At 33.5% G+C, this 21,223-nt stretch overlaps 1 protein-coding gene and 1 long non-coding RNA gene across 2 annotated transcripts; one reads left to right on the forward strand and one right to left on the reverse strand.

Annotated features, from left to right (window-relative positions):
- The first annotated feature begins 9,692 nt into the window (after positions 1 to 9,692).
- Positions 9,693 to 13,506, forward strand: LOC105796171 (protein ENHANCED DISEASE RESISTANCE 4). Its single transcript, XM_012625781.2, has 6 exons — positions 9,693 to 10,127; positions 10,392 to 12,585; positions 12,686 to 12,746; positions 12,827 to 13,050; positions 13,134 to 13,230; positions 13,363 to 13,506. The coding sequence occupies exons 1-5, from the start codon at positions 9,998 to 10,000 to the stop codon at positions 13,186 to 13,188; spliced, it is 2,664 nt and encodes an 887-aa protein (XP_012481235.1). The 5' UTR covers positions 9,693 to 9,997; the 3' UTR covers positions 13,189 to 13,230; positions 13,363 to 13,506.
- LOC105796187 (uncharacterized) lies at positions 13,320 to 14,440 on the reverse strand. Its single transcript, XR_001134369.2, has 2 exons — positions 14,142 to 14,440; positions 13,320 to 13,592 (listed from the first exon to the last, which is right to left on the reverse strand). It is a non-coding gene; the product is annotated as an uncharacterized LOC105796187 (long non-coding RNA).
- Between the last annotated feature and the right edge of the window lie 6,783 nt (positions 14,441 to 21,223).

Here is a 21,223-nt window from a genome sequence, read left to right on the forward strand (position 1 = left end):
CATCAACTTATCAATCCAACCTAACCAAATTCAACTTATTTTATCATGCTTTTAAGCTATACCATACCCTCATATATCATATCAATTCATCAAGCAATTTGTCATTCATGTACCACATTTATAGTTTAACATATTACCAAACATACACACATATAAATATGAGCATCAACTTTCTCAACTTCAACCATTAACCAAGATTCAAATCAATCTATCATTTTCAAGAAAACTTATATATATAACATCTATGTACATGCCACATAACCGAGATTAAAACGAGCAAAAGTCTACCTAGTCGATAGCAAGATAGTAAGATAATGTGAGCTTTAATGTTATCTGATCGACGCGTTCCACAAACCAACAATCTACAAAAATAGGGAAAACAACTAGGTAAGCATTTTGAATGCTTAGTAAGTTCATAGGTGTTAAGACGATAAACTTACCTCGATTTATAATTAAACGTATCAAACTACTTAACTTGACACAAATTGCCTAACATAACATTCCACAACAATAAGGTGAGTTCATCAAATAATCAAATCATATAACAATTCAACATTTAATATGCTATTCAAGTTAGTACCATACACATAGAATCCACAATTCAATACCATTTGCATTGTCCAATCATCATATAACCATTTGAACATCAAACTCGTAATATTCCACTGTCATTTCTCCTTTTCATTAATCAATTAGCTCAATGAACTAAAATAAACAAATTCGAATACATGAGTAACTACACCACACCAGGGGCACCAAAGTGCAAAGCCTGTAGGCAACATATAATCAGATAATACGTCCCTCCACTACACTAGGGTCTCCATAGAGACATATAACTCGGTAATCCGCAACAAATGTTGGATTCTGGTATAATCAATAATAACTCTATACCATCACACATATCCTAAACCAGCGCGCTTTAATGACATGCTAATTATATCCTATCCTTTAATACATTCACTTGGACATATATAATCATTTCTTTATAATTTAGTCCATATCTCACCTATTTATACCAAATCGTAAATAATTCAAGTTACACAAAAAACAAATCATAATTCAAACATATATGCATTACAATTACATATAATTACACCATATAAACTTACCTAATTAAATTAGGAAACAAGTTGAACCGCCAGAACTAATCAGCAATTTTGTCTTTTCCCCGATTATTCTAGGTTCGGTTCAATTCTCGATCTATACAATAATTCATTTCAATTTATTAATTCCAAATATCTTATATTATCTTATTATATGCATATGTCAATTCAATTTCATCTTTCGAATGCCCCTAAAGTTTTGAATTTTATTCAATTTATTCCCTAAAATCAAAATTGTCATAACTTTCAAATTTGAGCTTCGATTTCGAAACCGATCTCAATTTCATCCTTCTACAACCATCTATTATCTATATTTATATAAATTTAACATCAATTTCTAAACTTCCACACTTTAGTCCCTATATTCAAAAACCAACAACTATACTACAAACTAGTCATTTTTCACATATATGCTTAAAATTTAACACTTTAGTACCAATTTCATCAAGCATTCATCAATATAAACTTTTGAAAACTTTAACAGTTTTGCAAATCAGTGCACGAGTTAGCTAAATCAAGCTCCAGGGACTTCAAAAACATAAAAATTATAAGAAAGAGACTTGAAATTACCATAGAAATTTGAGGATCGAATGTTCCAAACCCTTGAAAGCTTATCATCCATGGTGTTTTTGGTGGAGAAAGATGAAGAGAAGAAAAGAAAATAACTTGTTTCATGTAATTTGTCTTTTATACTTGGTTATTAATTAATTAATCAAAATTAATTATATTAAATTTTAATTAATAAAACATAAGCATGATTAACCAAAATTTAGTGGATTCTAGCTCATCCGCCACCGTTTGTCACATTTGGAAAGGTCCAATTGCTCAATTGGTCATTCGATTAATTAAAAATCCATAGCGATTAACTTCTTTCACTTTTACAATTTAATTTATGTATCTTAATTAACTATCTAATTGACAAAATTAATGGACCAAAAATTTAATTAAACTTTACAATAACCTCTTAAATATTAAATAATAATATTTATGAGTTTGATCATCAGAAATAGGGTTCCGAAATCGTCATTTCGACAACACTAAAAAATGGGTTGTTATATACATATTTTACCCTGATAACTCTAGTTATACTAGGTCACTAAGGCTTCAAATAGATGGGTTTATCCATGAGTTCCATGAGTCGAGCCAGTTCAAGTGGGTTAAATAAGTGTCATTTAATATGTTGACCTCCGTGGGACGTTCTGTGCGTAATGGTCATGGGCTTTGATCCGCGATCCATGCCATTAACCCCCACCCATTCTCGCGATACCTTTGTCACGTCCTTGGAATGGCACTGGATTGACTCGTCTCGAAATGATTTCGATGCCTCGACTAATTCCCACCTTTCGTGTCTCGACTCACCAATACAACACCTTATTGTTGTTAAACATCTAATATACAAATGCAGTTGGAAAAATGAATCAACAATTAATCTTATCAAGGAGATTCAAGCCAAGCACGAAGTCGTAATTGTAACACCCCTAACCCAGGTCCGTCGCCAGATTGGCGTTACGAGGCATTACCGGACATATCACAGTTCATACAGATATTCATTACATTTCACAACTCAAAATTTTACCACATCAAATCCCGAAACTTAATCAAATATCAAATTTATCAAAATAATCATAACATTCAAAAACATTGAATAGTTAAAACATAATTCGGCATCTATCTAAACATATCATACAACGAACGTATACAAAATTTCTATTCCTTTAGTCGTATATCAAATTTATTTTATAATTATATATAAACTCTTGCACATATACAAATTTAAACTTCAAACAAACCAAACTTTACTATTAAAATTTTCATTTATTCATTTATATGGCATTGGAAATATAAAACATAACCAAACATACTTTATTTACTATAATATCATACGCATATTTACTAATGTCTAAACCATAACTACATATAATTACCGAATCAATATTAACTTATTCCATTAATTAACCACATGGCATACTAGTCATTATACACATATAATCATCTAAACAAGTATCATTTCAATGACCAAATATATTTCTTTTCTTGACACAAGTTCATGCATAAATAACCATATTGATTTGATCCATTTGAGCACAAATTATACTAAAAAATCACCAAATTAGCATTCTTTAAATCCATACACATAACCATTCACTAACTATATATTCGGTCATATAAGATAGTTTTAATACATAACATAAACCATATCACATACCTATTAATAAAAGTTTAATACTTTAGTTGAATATTCTTGTACACATATTCCACATTTCTAAATCATTTCACCAATGCAAACATACCATTTCAATTTGACTCAAAGTAACCATATCAAATTGTCAAATTCCTATAGCTTAGCCTAGTACACACATAACATATAAAACCAATTTCCAAAGTTACCAACCGTACATATTTAACCAATTAATCAAGCATAACATATATGAAAACATTACTAATACAAACCTATTCAATATAACCTATACACATTCGGACTTATAATCATCTAACCCATACACATTCGGACATATAATTAACTTCTAACCTTTAAATACATAGCTCATTTTAAAAGACCTAACCAAGCTTACTTAAATACTAAATCCATACATGCCACAATTTATATATATATCATAACATTTACCACAATATTATCTAACATAACAACCATATACCGCATAATTAAGCCATGGTCAAATGATAAAACCAAACACATTAAACATTTAAACAAGAACTCATATAACCGAACCTAAGAAAGTTATCAATCCATTTTCGCATGGCTTTAAATATTTACATGCCCAAAAATCAAACATTTCAACTATGCTATACGTGCCTTATGCTCAAAATCAACTTAGTAAAATACCATAAGAAACAGTCGATAGTGTGATAGACTTTGCTAACGATCCCCGAGCTCGTAATGACTCCAAAATCTATAAAACAGAGGTAAACAAGTACAAACACACAGTAAGCTATTAAAGCTTAGTAAGTCATAAGCATAAACATATATATTAATAATGGCATATTAACATTTAGCTAGTAAGGCCGAATTCACATAATTTACAATACAAAGATATCATTTACTACCAAGGTCATACTTTGATCTCACATACATATTATATGGCTGAATATAACTATCATAATTACATACATAAATTTCACTTTTAATTTCATAATGACCTCAATAGGTCGAATCATATACATATGTTCAAATATACTAATCCAAAATTCATATTCACATACCTTATATCATTTCAAGTAATCAACTTACCTCGTTTCCATATAAACATTTACTATCACATACCTGAACCCGTAATTCGATTTTTCATTCGGTTTTTATCTCAAATTTCCTGTTGAAACATTCAAAATTAAAAAGGATACGCGGATAATTGGAAAGCTCGTACAATGCCAACGTCCTAGACGTGGTCTTACATGTAATCACATATCGATGCCACTGTCCCAAACAGGGTCTTACACGTAAACACAAGTCGATGCCAACGTCCCTGATGTGGTCTTACATGAAAAACACATATCAGAGGTCCTATGTCATGTCATATGTATCCTATTTATTCCTAAGGTTCGTACGGGACTTTTGGACATTTTATCTCGATCGAAACGAGCTCGAAACATAGTTCCCCTATCTCAAATCACATTCGGCCAAACACATATATAATCAAATAATTCATTTTATCACATAACATTTATATATTCTCAAGTTTAACAACATTTAAATGCCTATAGACTTACCTCAGACGTTGTCGAACGGTTAAATCGACTATTCGTCTACTTTCGATTTCCCCCGATCTAATTCTGTTTCCTTCTGTTCTTGATCTAAATAAATTCAAATTTAACTAATTTAACCACATATTTATTCAATTAAATCCAAAAACACATAAATGGGAAAATTAGCATTTGCCCCTGACATTTTACACTTTTTACAATTTAGTCCCTATCGCATAAAACACAAAATACACAAAATTTCACCTCACCATAGCTAGGCCGAATATTCACAAGCTCCAAACAATTCCACCTTTTTCATTTATTTCATATTTTAGTCCCTCAAAAATTTATTTTTACAATTTAGTCCAAATTACCAAATTCATAAAAAATCCCAAGACAAAACATGTTAATCTTTCACATATCTTTAATATTTCATCAACAAACAACAAAAATCACAAGCTATCATCAATGGCAAAAACACAAAATCATCATCAAATTTAAAAATTAAGACATGGGCTTTGAAGATAACTTAGCAACGATCTCAAAAACGTAAAAATTATTAAAAACCGAAACCGAAACATACCTCAAATTGCTTGAACAAGGGTCGAATACCTAGCTTTCTTATTTCTTTTTCTTTTCTTTTTATTTCGGTTTGAAGAAAGATGAAAACATGGCTTTTAAGTTATGTTTATTTTAATAAAACATTATATTATATTATATTATATTATTATTTTAACTTTTATTTTTAATATATAAAAACCATATGTATTATCAATATGCTGTCCACTACCTATTATTATTGGCTAAATCACAACATAAAGCCTCCAAATTATAAAGACAACAACAATTAGGCACTTTCTTATTTAAATCATCAAATTTTCATTTTACGTGATTAAGCCCTTTTCTCAAATTAAGCACACAAACAATAAAATAAATTTACGAAACTTTCACACCTGTAAATTCACACATAATTAACACAGAAAATAATATTAAAATACTTTTTAGACTCGAATTTGTGGTCTCAAAACCATTGTTCCGATTAGGGTCAAAATCAGACTGTTACAGTAATCATTCAAGTGAATCACCTCAAAGTCTTCCTTGTCTTTCCATTGACTAATTTACAACTCAACTCATTGTGCTACTCCCACAATTAGGACCTCTTTGGAATTTACAATATTGATTTTTCTGGTCAATTTGCTAACTTAAAGACTAAGTTTACCCATGGCTTTCCTCGATATCAATAGATTAGACGCCATTGTATCGATAAGAGCATTTTTCCATCAACTTGCAATGTTGATGTCCACTTACATTAACCCTTTCTACTTGCGATTCTTCTTTGCTTTTACAGAATTGAGTATCATCGACCCAAGCTTTAACACCTCATTCTTTGGCTCTACTACATCTGTAGTGACTGCAGAAGCTTAGATCGCTCCAGACAATCCCGCATCTTATGCAAATCACAACATAAGAAACACTTCACCGGCTTCTTCTAATTCTCTCTGACCTTCTTGGCTTTGACAAAACGCACAATCGAACCTAGTTTCATTGTTGCTTTGTCTAGCTCATCATCCTCTTCGATGGCATAAAACACAAACTTTTTTCGGATAATCCCTCACCATATACGGATCATCACAAAGGAAGCATTTCACCGACCTCTCCAGTTTGTTGTTGGGTTTCCATTTCCTATCAGGTGGTTTCCCATTGCCCCCATTGCCATTTTTGTCCCATTCTCCCTTGTAGTCTCCCCTACTATTGCTCGTCTCTTTGGGCTTGGAAGAGTCGAACTTGTCTTTCCTCGGACCAAGCTCGACAAAGGATTTCACTTCAATCATGGCTATAATAAGCTTAGTGATACCTTTTCAACGCAACTCTTACTTCGCCCAGAGCTTTAACCCATCCTTAAACCAATAGAATGTTTTTTTTCTCACTCAGGTCAGATATTTGAAGCATCAACTCACTAAAATCTTTACCATACTCTAGCATAGTGCCTTGTTGCATAAATCACTACAACTTAGCTTGAGCCTCTTTCTCGACATACTGTGGGTAAAATTGCTTTTTGAACTCCTTTTAGAACTCCTTCGAAGTTCCAATTGCAATCCCACATTGGTTCTCATCAGTGAACCTACAACGCCACCAATAAGGAGTGACATTAGTAAATAGACAGAAATAATATTTACCTTAGTGACATCATCCTCGATACCCTTTGCATGAAAGTATTGTTCTGTCTCTTAGAGAAAATTATCTACATCCCCCATCGTCCCCTTAAACTCCTTTGGTTTGGGAACATCTATTTTGCGTTGCTTAGAGATTGAGACTAGCATCCATTTACCCACAACAGCTTTACACACAATGAGTTGTCCCTCGAGCTCCTCAAATTTTGCCATCATGACCTTAGCTTCCTCATTCAAAGTCATAATTGAAGCTTTTAAAAAGTCATTCCTCTTTTTCACCCTCTAAGTTTGGTCATCCATAACGACATTGAAGGTCTCTCTCATCACATCTTGATTTAAACTAAGAGCCTATGCCATATTGTCATTGAGTTGCACTCTCATTTAGCCTAACTCGTCAGTGTGTCCATCGACTATCTCAAAGGTCGCTCTCATATCCCTCATGGAGCCTTCAAGTTTGGCAACCCTGTCTTCCAAAGTTGACAACATATCCCTCGAGTTACTGGCTTTCTTGCTTCTCCCACGAGTCTCCATCGACTTAACTTTGTTCTTCTACTCCTTTTGACATCTCAATCAACACCTTCAAACACTGGCTTGAATACCAACTGTTATGGGCCTAGAACTTTAGCCTGGCAAACCACACGGCCTTAAGCGATTTCTTGGATTCAAGTCCGCAAAGTTAGCCTAACACTTGAGAAATGAGAATTCTTGCTGAAATTCTCTAAGGCATCAAAGTAGAAGGGAAGCAAACTCGAAACGAAACAGCAACGAATGAACAGGAAAACCACAAAAAAATAGTGCACATAAAGTGTTTGAGTAAATGCTCTCAATAGTATTAAATTACTATGAATGATTACAATTAAGTGATTACAAATGAAGGGAAGGCTTCTATTGATAGTTGAGCTCTCCTCCAAACCAACGGTACAGATCGAATTACATCAACGGTTGAAATTTGTGTCTATTTACAATGTGAGTGTGCTAAGGGATTTAAACCCTATATATCTTTATCCCTTAAGATTTACATAAATTACATTGGTAACTCTAATTTTATTGGAGTATTTCATTAGACCCACCAAAGTTTAAGTAGATAAGACTTCTCATGAGTTCCATGAATTGAGCTAGTTTAAACGGATCAAATGAACCCCATTTAATAAGTTAACCTCTATGAAACATTTTGTGTGCAATGATTACGGAATTTGATCCGCGACCGTAGAGGTAGATTAATTTAAATGAAAGAACATAAGTGACATTGTATTAAATTTGTGATTAATATTGAATAGTTATGTTGTGCGGTGGACATTAATTGTTAAGCCTAGCTTCAACCTCTTTATTAATTATATTATTTAGTACTTACACGTAAACCAAACTTGACGTTAAAAGCCCCACCGTCCTTCTAATTGCTGCCATTAAAACTCGACCTCTTGCACTCAACTCAAAACACACGCGATTAATCACTATCATCATCCATAGTTAAAAAGTGAAACCCCTCCATGCCGACTGCCCTTTCCCACCAATGTTTCATTTATTTCCCAAAAGAAAAACAAGACGAAAGGACGACCCCCTCTCCCCTGTCCCTTATAAAAGTAATGGGAAAATAAAAGAAGCTTGTGCCAAAACTTTCCATTATTACGTTTAAGTAAGCATGGGACCACATCCCCTGGTTTAGCTGACTGATTTCTGCTATATTAAATAATTGAACTATTCATGAGATTATTTTCAGTTATTATTAAATTTTCAAATATTAAAATAGAAATACAAAAAAATTGATAAAATGATGGCTTACCTACTCAACATTTTATTGAATATTGTCCATTTATCATTTTCAAATATTTTATTAAAAATTCTATATAAAAGGGTTAATAACACTATCAAGTAAATATAATTCTGTATAATATTTGTTATAAGCATATGTTAAAGGGCAAACAACAATGAGATGTGTCAGAGTTGGAATAGATTTTCGCAGTTTCCTTCACACTTCACGACCGACAAATCACTGCTTTTCCTCTTCTTCTCTCTTTGGTTGCATTAATTGTACAACCTTAATACCATAATTTTTTTTATCTTAGTCTTATGCTGAGTAGAGCCAAATGAAATAAAATAAAAGTAGAAAGATAAAAATGGAAAATGGAAAATATAATTCTGTTTTTATAGTTGTATTTTATAGAAACGATGGAAAATTATTGATTTTTATGCATTAAGATTGAAAATGAGTATTTCTCTTAATTTCTTTCATCTCACTTTTCGTTTGTATCAAACAAACTCAAAACCGGATTGATGATCAAACTAGTTAGGTTATTGTGAAATGGATTTGATCAAATAAAATATGAAAAATAAAAATAAGTAAAATCAATTCGTACTTGTTCATGAGTCAATCAATTTGATTTTTTAAATTGATTATAATATTTCAAAACATAAAAATAAATGATATAAAAAATTATAATACATATAATGCAAGGGAGTCGAGCTTTAAAAAAAAGTCAAGAAGCCGTACAATGGCAAAAAAAAATCAAATATTGTAATTAGATTTACTGTAATTTATTTAATTAATAAAAAACTCAAAACTTGAATGTGTGAAAAATTCAAAGCTCCAAATCTTTTTACACGTAACCTCCACATTAGCAACATGGTTAAAAGATAATAGTTTAATCAACATTTTCTTTTAAAGTATGAATATTCTTTATTTTTCATACAACTTTGGGAAACTATCATGTAATCTGGGTTCTTTTGTTTATATGTTTGCTCTGAGAAAACCAAGAACCACCACCCAGCAACTTGGCTTTTAAAAGGAAAGTTTGTTAGAACCGTCAATTCAGCTTCCTTTTCTTTTTTTCCCTCCTTACCTATCCATTTCGGGGTTCCCAAATTTTGCTTCATATAAATAAATGAGTAAGCGAGTTTGTTGATGCTGATGGCTGTTGCCAAGAGTCGTGGGGGGATATTTTAGCTCTTAAAAGAAAAGGAATGGTTTAAGTAAATTGCTTCTGGCGTGACGTCGTTTTCTATAATTTTGGAGTGCTGGGGCTCTGAATGACTTTAAAAAAAATGACCGAGTCAACCAAAGTAAGGTTGGCTCTGTGTCCAAAGTGCGAAAACCTTCTTCCAGAACTTGCAGATTATTCTGTTTACAAATGTGGTGGCTGCGGCGCTGTTCTTCGAGGTGCTTTTCTCTCTTTATATTTTTCTTTATTTTCCTACTTTTTTGTTTGGTTGATGAGAAAGTTGTTGAACGCAAGAGACACAAATTTGTCTCTACCCTCACCCTGTCATGTATCTGTGTTAACTTGAAATTTTGCTTATTATAGTAGTTTGAAATCATTTAAGGCTTTGGATTCCAGTTTCCTGTTTTAGTTCGGTCCTTTTGCAATCAAATGAGCATAATTTCTTGCATGAAATTGATAGTGGAATGTTGTTTGATTAACAGCAAAAACTGAGAATTGTGAACCGGAAACTTCCTCTGAGAAGTGGGAAGAAGACAGGCTCGGCCGAGTTCCTACCAAGTTCCGTATTTTTTCGGAGAAGGATATAGTAGACTCATGTGATGCGGGTGGTAAATCAACCGCTGGCTCTTTGAAGTGTGATACAACTAGGAATGAACCTAAACTTGCTGCTGATAAATGCTGTGTTGGCAAAGGTAATGATATTAGTGCAAATAAGGATGAGGTGGTAAATTTAACTGGAACAGAAAACGAGATTTTCGATTCCAAATTTGGGCATACTGGTGGATCACAAATACTGGGAGACGTTCCTGATTGGGACGCTGGGAAGCAAGAAGAGATGGAGGGTTTTCCGAGAATTCCAAGAGATGTTACCGAAGACCATCCGGATGAACGCCCATCAAACCGCCAGTTAGATGCTTCTTATGGGTTGCAGGCTCAAACTGACCAGGATGGTTCTGGTAGAATTCTCCTTGAAGAAGATCGAGCTATGCTTCTGAGGAAGCTAAATGAGATAAAGGAGCAACTTAGTAGGTCCTGTAATGTGGTAGATAAACCAAAAGATAAGGTTCCACTTGATGGGAGGGTTGCTCCTCCAGAGTCATTTGGTGGTGTTGGTTCCTGGTTTCCAAATGGTTCTTCCGCATCACAAAACCCTTCATTACCTTTCTATGGACCTGATAAAGATGGTTCTAGGGCAGGGCCCTCTTACTTTGCTCAATTTCCAGAATCGTATGCTTATCCTGGTGCGAATGCAATGACTCCGCATGGACTGCATCCTCCAATGCTTGATCCAAATCATGTTCCTGCATATGGAAATGCATTTGGATCCGGAGTGCTTGGAAGAACCTCGCATCAGTTGCCAGGGGAATACCAACAGCTGCCGCCACATCCATACTTTCCTAGACAGTACAATGGAAGTGATCATCACCCATTCATGCCATACCCGCAAAGTTCAGTGTTGCATCATGCTTCTTGTTCTTGTTTTCACTGTTACGAGAAACATCAGCGAGTTCCAGCCCCTGTTCCGACCTCTGCATTTGGCAATAGAAGATTTCCTGATATGCCTAATAATCCAATATACCATATTGAGAACCCTATGACTTTAGGTTCTAGGACTGCAATGCCTCCTCCATTGAATGTACATGGTACGCAAGCACATGCTAGATTGCCAAGAGACATTAACTCAGAAACAGGTGGTTGTGTTCAGGGCTGTCCACAAAGGATGGTGTTGGCCGGTGGTAGACGCCGTTTATGTCCTATGGCTGGTGGTGCTCCATTTATAACATGCTATAATTGCTTTGAACTACTACAAATGCCCAGGAAACTTCAGCTCATGGTAAAAAATGAACAGCAAGTGCGGTGTGGAGCCTGTTCTACCGTGATAAGTTTTATCATCACCAACAAGAGGCTTGTTATTCGTGATCATGCAAAAGCGATGGAAATTTCTGTGGAGGCTGATGATATCTCTAATGCAGTTGCAAAGGATTGCTCCTCACATTTCCATGGCCATGCGAACCAAATATCTGCTAACTTTTCGTCTGATGACTATGATCATTCGGGTTATGAGTATCAATCAATGGATAGAGAATCTAATGCATTGTCAATGGGTAAGGCTTTGAACTCAGTCAAAGCTCGGGATATGCAAAGTATTTGTTCTTCATCTCCAAGCATCTCTGAGGATGAAAACAGTCCAAACAGAGAGGAGGTGAATTCTATTGATCAACCGATCAAATCCATTTTGGCTCCCCCACCTGCAGGCTCACCCCTTCAAGAGCACTTTGATTACTCTACTAACAATCGTGCAGTCAACCGATTTGGGAAGGGAAATCATAGTAATCACTCTGATCAGGAGATCGTTGTGTCAAACAATGGTACCACAAGACAAAGTTCTTTTAAAGAAGCATCATTACCTACCGAGATGGAGGTGGCGTTCAATGAGTACTCTAATACCGAGACTTCTCAAGATTCAAGGGATGGAATCGAAGAAGATGATCAACCGAAAATGACAAGAGGAGGTGAATCTTTTTTTGCAAATATTAATTTCAAGGAATCCTCAAAATATAATCAAATCGAGGAACATGGGAAAAGAAACGTTTCAGTTAATGGGCATCCTCTACCTGAATGTGTGGTTAAAAAAGCTGAAAGAACGGCTGGACGAATTCAACCCGGCCAGTATTGGTAAGCATGCATTGGTTTTTCTTTCTGATCTGCTGTGTTATTACTTTTGCTAGTTCTTCCTGGTATGTCTATCATGATGAATGTGTACATGGTTAATCAGGTATGATTTCCGAGCTGGATTCTGGGGTGTTCTGGGCGGACCTTGTCTTGGCATAATTCCTGTGAGATTAAATAGCTAAGCATTTTGTTGTTGTTTGGCCGGCCTACTATTTTTCTCAACTAAATTTCATTTCTGTTGCAGCCGCAAATAGAAGAATTTAACTATCCGATGCCGGAAAATTGTGCTGGTGGGAGTAGTGGTGTGTTTGTAAATGGGAGAGAGCTCCATCAAAAAGACTTGGAATTGCTTGCTAATAGAGGGCTTCCAACTGATAGAGATAGATATTACATCATTGAGATATCAGGCAGGGTGTTGGATGAGGATACTGGAGAAGAGCTATGTAAGCTTGGCAAACTTGCCCCAACGTATGACCTCATTCTCTCTTTTCTTTCTCTTCTTTCTAATTTTTGCTTCATCTCCTGAGATTTGTTCATATGATTTTGAACAGTGTCTTGAAAGTGAAGCATGGTTTCGGCATGAAAGTTGGAAGAGCAGCTGTATGATGAATTCCTAAGAATTACAGGATTCCAATAGTATTGATGTCTGTAAGCAGCATTTGTATATGTTATCTAAATCTCCCTTCATTCTACCATTTCGTTTACTGAATGGTATTTGTGTTTCTTTGTCTGCCATATTGAAAATTGAAAATCTTAGAAGTTTCCTTGCCTTAATTTCAGGAGGAACAAACAAATCCCCAGCATTTATAGGAGACATTCAATTTCCTGTCTTGTAACTAAATCAAATTGTTCCTTTGCATTCATTCAAGCTTTTACTAAGCTAAGCAAATTATATTACAACCAGATTTGGTATTTTTCAACAAACCTATGCATTTGCCAAACCAACAAAGCAACTGTCAACTTCTTTCTTCTCTGTCGATCGTCTTCTTCTTGGGTTTAAGATATGGATCCTGCAAGTATTCAACATGTTTTTCAAAAAGAAAAAATGTCAAGACAGAGCACCACCCCTTTGCAGACACGTTATAATGTTTTGTATATAATCCACAGGAAAATACCTAGACAAACAATGAGGAAATGGAACGCATTGTCCTCAATTGCATATAAACAATGTGTTTTTTTTTAATCACTTTATAATGCCTATTTCTTTCTCCAACCCTCTTCATTTTAATTCATCCTTCAATTCAATTATCATAGAAAGCTCAAACACAAAAGAAACTTCGAACTTCAAATTTTGAACTCCTAACACATATTTATTGAAACATCTGAACACTTCAAATAAAAATTCAAGTACACTTAATGATCTTCCTAATTGTAATGGCATATTCAGAAGTTATTAATCCAGAATCAATTTTAAAATTTTATGTTAAGCAACCTAATCAAGTTCCTAATGACTGATATTTATTGAAATAAAGAAAACGAGAGAAACATAATACCAAACCAACAAATCACATGAGAAACTAGGGTTTAGAAATAGAAGGAAAAAGGGTACAAGAAATTACGTCAAGGAAGATTAGGTGGGCAACCACAGTGGCTCCAACGATTCCGCCAAGGATGGAGACTGGTCCTGTCAGCAAACTCCATTTTCGGTAAATCATCTTTTTCCCCTTTTCTCCCCCTCCGACGAGTTTCAGCTTGTCCTCATTGGACCCTCAAAATCCCAACTTGGTTGCCTTTAACGAGATGAGGTCTATGTTGGGGCAATAGGGGTTAATTTGGGGTCAAATGTGGGCCTAATTTATAGGCCTTCTCCCATCGTTTCCTCTGATAGGCCCAATCTCTTCCTTTAACCAAGCGTCCTCACAACCTCAAGGTTCAAGTTTGGCGAGCGTATCTCAAAACACTCTTCTTTTATTACATTTAGGTTGATATATCAAAAAAAGTCCTTAAGAAAATACAAAAAAATCAATTAAGTCCCTATATTAAATTTGTACCCAATAGAGCTCCTGTCATTAATTAAAAGAATCAACTAAGTCCCTTCATTGACGGAATTATTATTTGACCAAGTTGACTATTAAAATAAATTGGAAAACCAATCAAATAGTTACACGTCGTAACTTTTAGTTTATTCTAATATTTTTCATAAAAGATGATTAAAAATCATAAAAATCAAATAATTTATGAAAAATTAGAAATATTTACAAAATTATTAAATATTTTAAATATTATTTTATAAATTTATAAAAATAATTATAAAAATCTAATAATATAATAAATTATAAAATTATTATAAAATTAATAAAACATATTGAAAATTTTATACAAACGCATAAAAAATCTTAAAACTTTTGAAAATCATAAAGATATTATAAAAAAATATTGAAAAATCACAAAACTTGAAAATTATTATAACTTTTATAATTTTATAAGTCTATATTAGACCTGATCATAAGTCAAGTTGTGAAGTTCCATTCGAAAAGTGGGAGGGTTGGGGAAAAAATATAGGCCCGAAAAATGGGATATAAAGACTATTTTAGAGACATTTGCTTGTTAAGTTGCAACTATCTTAGTGTTATTTAAGTATAAAGACTTTTTTTATGTATTTTCAATTTGTTGGGAAACATTTATTTTAATGTTTTTATTATATTTGATGTATTATATTTTTTAAATTGTTTTATATAAAAATAATAATATAAAAAATTTTAATACTGGCGGCCAAGCTCGGGTTTAGCATTTTTATCTAGGTCGGTCTTGGGCAAAACTTTAGGCTCTTTTTCAAGCCAAGCCCGAGCCTAAAAAACGGGCCTAAAATTTTGCATGGCCCAACCCGAACCCATCTCGGCTCGACCTATGATCAGGCCTAGTCTATATCAATTTTATTATTTAAAAAAAATTTTAATATTTAATAATTTTTTATGTTTTTAATCCTTTTTTATGAATATATTATATTAAACCCGAAACTACCATGTGGCACTATTTGATTGGTCCATCAATTTAATTTAATGGTCAACCGTGAATTCTATTACGAAGGGGGCTTAATTGATTATTTTAGCTAACGGTAGGGACTCAATTTGGTGCAATTTTAGCGCAGGAGCTTAATTGAATTTTTTTTTACATTTTCTTAAGGGCTTTTTTTGACATATAAACTTTACATTTATAATTAGCATGTTTAACATTTTTTTAACACAAAGAGGTGGGGATTAAAACGAAAATGATAAAAAAAATTTAATTTGAGGATAGATAATTTCTAATGATTTATTTTTGTTATGTCACCTCCATGTATCCCCTACATGTATTTTTAATGAGCGAACTACATACTATACACATGCTTCCACTAGGTGGATTTTATATACTTTAGGCATTGGTCAACACCATGGTGATCTATTGAAAGACCACTTTCACAGATGGGATCTTAGATTTATTAATTACTTAGTTGTCCAAAAATTTGGCACCCTTAATTTAGGATGTCATATTATCGCTATTGCAAGAAAAGAAAGAACAACTCTATTAGCAAGCCAAGACATTGGACTTCCTCATAATACCTGAAACGAGAGAGACCAAGACACTTAGAATTTTCTTCTTCTACCAATCTCAACCGATCACCTAGATACCCTTTCATTCACCAAGCACCACGACTCTATACCTCTAACCCAGGGTGAACCGCTATCGTCACAACCTTCTTTTCTTCCTTATTGAAGGTGGGTTTGGATGGGCGGTGGAGTGCGATGCGTTTAGCTTACTTTTTGTCTCACACTACAATATCGCTATAATATCTAATCTCACCGCCACCGCTGTTTTTACACTAACCGCAGGTAAACACACTGCCCATCCAAAGCCAATTCTATTATCAAAATGTCAACAATTTTGTATACAAATTAGGGCTTTCAGCATGTTGGTTGCCTTCGCACTCTGGGTCAACTCTTATTTTTAAAGAGGTATATATTCCCGTTGTTTTTCATGTTTGACAATTTTAAAAATAATAATAATTTCATGGGTAATCTATAAAAATAGTCATTTTTGTTTACCTCAAGTTACATTTTAGTCACTTATGTTTTAAATGTTACGTTTTAGTCACTTATGTTATTATTTTGTTACGAAGTGATCACTCTACCGTTAAGTTCCGTTATCTCTCTAACGGTAATCCTATGTGGCAGTCTAACTAGATTTTAAGTGCCAACTTGAATTTTTAAATGGGATGAAAATAGATTTTTAATTAAATAAATTTAATTAATTAAAAATTTTTAACCTAAACCTTAACTGAAAAATTTGTTCATCTCCTTTTTTTAATTTTTCTTTCGTCTTTTCTTTTTTTAGTTTTTTTTTTCATAAAACTGGAAAAACCTTAACAAATTTTTCTACCTGTAATTGGTTGCACAATGGGTATGTTACTAATAACAATGAGAAGATGTCAAAATCTTAGGGTAACTTTTTCACAATTCGCCAGGTAAAGTTGGGGTTTATTATTTATGTGATTTCCCTTCCCTCTGGTTCTAGTTGCAGAAATTTTCTCATATGAACTTCATTTTTTTGTGTTTATGTGTTTTTTTCTAGATTACCCAGAGATATCATCCACTGGCTTTGCAGTACTTCTTGATAAATGCACACTATCGTTCTCCTCTCATTTACTCCGTTGTTCAGTTGGAAGGTGCATCAGATGCTATTTTTTTACATATATCAGGTTTAAAGCTTATTTCACTGCTTTTACTTTGCACTAGGCATATCTTTGGTCGAATTGAGATGTCTTGGTACAGACGGTGATCGGCCTTTTAGGCTTAAAATTTGTTTGTCTGATTTGTGTAGGGCTTGTATACTTGTAAGGTGTCTTGGATGAGGAGCATGCCTCATTCCATTTCTTGGAGTTTAGCTTTATTTAATATTGGCTTCCTTTTACCACTTAATATTTCTTCTATAATTGATTAGATTTGCCTCTCCTTCAGGTTAAAATTACTCAAAAATGTGACCGAATTATTTTACGAGTTGACTCGAGATGCTGATTTTTTTAATTTACATAGGCAACTGTGCACAGAGTTAGTTTAGATTCAAGTCCTTTGGAAAAGTATCCTTACCTGCTTTGTTGTACAGACTTTGAAAGATTGCCAAGATGCTCTATTGCAACTACAAGAAGAAATTCCCAATGATGGCTATACAAACCCAATAATGCCCGGGCCCAACTAAACCTAGAATGGCCCAACACCTGACCCAAACTAAACAGCCCACTAACTAAATTCCAGCAGCAACCCTAGCAGCATACAACCTTCAACCCTAGCCGCCGCACATCAGCCCTGCACCACCACCCTTTGCGCACGTACGTGTCCCACGTACATCCCCAGTTGGCTGAATCTGCACAACAAACGGCAAAACAGACGCAAAGAACAAGTAAACGAAAGAGAAAAACGCAAAAAATGAGAGAATAACGGAAATACAAAGTTGTTGTGTTATTTCTTTGATTTTTTTCTTTATTTTTTCGGCTATATAAAGTCGAGGAAAATCTGTAAAGGGAGGGGGGATTTTTGAGCTTAAACAGAGACAGAAATAGAGAGAAGCAGAGAAATTCAAAGAGAATACAAATATTTAACTCATTTTTAAAGGTGATTACGCCTTTTATTTTACAAAGTTTTTTTTACTGAAATTTTTCTTGTTTTTTTCTCTTATTTTCATCATTATTTTGTAATAAATAACAAAGAAGAAAGGAACTTGCCTATTCATGAAGTCGCCGAGCCCTCTCCATCTCCTTGTGGTGGGGCCTTTGGTGGGAGGACCGATGGTAATGGCGCAAAAAAAAAAAGGGTTGAAGAAACCTGGCAGACCATTTTGAAAAAGAAAGAAAGAACAAAATATTTTTTCCTTTTTTAGATTTGTTCTCCTTAAAGCGAAACAAACAAACACCATTTGGGAGAGGGAGTCCGCGTTCGGACCTTAAATGGTCTAATTAGCATTTGATCCCCTTATTTTTGCAGTGTATTTAATTAGATTTCTTAAGTCTTTTAAATTTTACCGTACACCTTATTCTTTGTTTCGATTTGGTCCCTAGTTGCTGTGATGTTTTAAGAGGATGGATTAATTTCCACTTGGGTCCTCCTTACACAGCGCACTTTAATTGGGTCCATTCGTGTTTTCTATTTTTAAATGCGGCCTTTAAATTCTGTGTAGGTTTCAATTTGATCCTTAATCAGTTTTTTTTTAAAAGGTTTCTTTTATATTATTTAGCATTGTATTATTATTATTTATTTTTATCATTTATATTCATTTTATTATTTTTATATCCATATGCATACCTCGGTTTTTATGTAATATGTATGTATTGTTTTGTATATAATGCACTTATATTGGTACATATTTTATACATAGTTTATTATTTTATTTCATCACTTTTATATACATATATATATTTCTATATGTTTTGTATATAATGCACGTATATTTGTACATATTTTATACATAGTTTATTATTTTATTTCATCACTTTTATATACATATATATATACTTCTATACCTTGGTTTTTTTAAAATATATATATATATACACATATGTTTTTTTATATTATTTTCCATATTTTTATAGATATATATATTTACACATTTTAGTACACATATATTTCTCATATTTTGTAATTCAAAACATACATTTATACATTTTCCATAATATACATACATTTTTTATTATCATAAATATTTTTCGTTATTTCATGTGTCCCATTATTTTTGTACATATATATATATATATTTGAATATGTACGTATCTTAATTTTCATGATTTACCTATGTATGTATACTTATATATTTTATTTTTCTATTTTGTAAATATACACACATATACATTTTTTTATCTTTATGATTTTCATATACATATATACATGCATTTTTATTAGTTTTTTGGTTTGATGTATTTCATTCCTTCTTTTTGTTTGCCAAAATTATTTGTATATTGTACTTATATATATATTTGTAAATATTTATTCATATTGGTCTTAAATTAAAGTTTTGTTTCATATTATACATTAACTTTTAACATACCTTTAGGGAAATATATTTTGGTTTTGTCAAAACATTAAAATCATCGTATTTCATAAATTTTCGAGATGTTTGGCATTCATGATTCTTGAGAAAGATCGTATCCTAACTTACTGGATTGCGATTTTTTTTCGGTGAATTTAGAAAGCCAAATATTTGTTTTGCAATAAATTCGCAAATTTTAAATAAAAAACTTATTCTCGGGAATTCAAAATGTTGGGTCCTAACTTACTGGTCATGACATTTTCTTCTCGAAATAAGAGTTTTCAAAAGCAAAAGGCAATATTCGGGTATTTTGAAGATTTAAAAACATTGTGCCCTAACTCACTGGGTGTGGTGTTTTATTTCTTTGAAATGTGAATGTCTTATTTTGTCTATTCATGAAATAAAGAGTTTTCTTTTAAAATCTTTTCAAATTTTCGACACCAAGACATTAACAAAAATCAATTTGGTACCAATTTTGGGCGTTATGAGGGTGCTAATCCTTCCTCGTATGTAATCGACTCCGAACTGTTTTCTCAAATTTTGCAGACCAAATTTATTTTTAAGGTGGGCCGATCACACCTTAATAAAGGATCGGTGGCGACTCCAGTTTTTGTTTTTAAAAGTCGACAACCAAAATTTTTGTTTTTAAAAAAACGGCTTCGACAGCTTGGCGACTCCGCTGGGGACACTAGAGAGTCGAGCCAGAAATTGATTCATTTTTGTCTTTGTGTCGAACATCAAAAGTTTTTAAAAAAAATCATGATTTCCCTTCATACTTTTTTTTTACCATGGTATGTTGGTAACTTTGCATTTTACCCTTAAGTGGGAGCGAGAAACTAGTCCTTCGTGAGGTTTTCACCTCCGTGCAGGGTAGTGGACCGCTTCCGGGATACATCCGTACCTATGTCTTCGTGAGATTTTCATCTCCGTGCAGCCATAGGGAAATGTATTCCCCTGAACTGAACTCGGTCCATATGAGCCTATAATGGGTGAGGATCGAGGAATCTGCTGGTTCGGGTACCCTTACTCTAGAAACTAAACCTCATATAGTGAGCTTTAAGAACTTGCCCTAGGTAGAGCTATACCAAACCCTAGTGGATTCCTGAATAAATGTTCTTGCTATTTCATATTTGTGTTGGATTATATATATATTTTTTTGTGATACTGACTTGGGTTTATTTTGTTTTGATTGCATGACATCATGATTGTATTGCATTTGCATTTTAGAAAAGAGATGTTGATTCGAGTTCGATTACTAGATTAGAAAGCTTGTCATAAGAAAATGGGTTTCTTGATAAAGTGGATGACAATATGGTTGTCCGAATATGGTCCAAGAAAACGTGATAAGAGAAGGGTGATGGAGGAATACATAACTTTACTTCGTGCCTCAAGGTCAAGCTGATTATTCAAGAGTTTCTAACATTCCAACTACCTTAAAGAAATTGAGGAGCATTACGGGGATGGGCAGACATTGGATTATAACCAGGATCAAGTAAAAAAAGTAGAGGAGATACCCCTTTTGAAGAATTCGCAAGATTTATCTTAGCATCCAGATGAAAAAGGAGAAGATGTCCTCGCTTGGAGTATGAGGGCAAAGCCGTATATATGTATCCGCTTTATGTAAAGAAATTTATCTTCTAGAAAAGTT

The sequence above is a fragment of the Gossypium raimondii genome, chromosome 7 (assembly GCF_025698545.1).
Source record: "Gossypium raimondii isolate GPD5lz chromosome 7, ASM2569854v1, whole genome shotgun sequence".
NCBI classification, from domain to species: Eukaryota; Viridiplantae; Streptophyta; class Magnoliopsida; order Malvales; family Malvaceae; genus Gossypium; species Gossypium raimondii.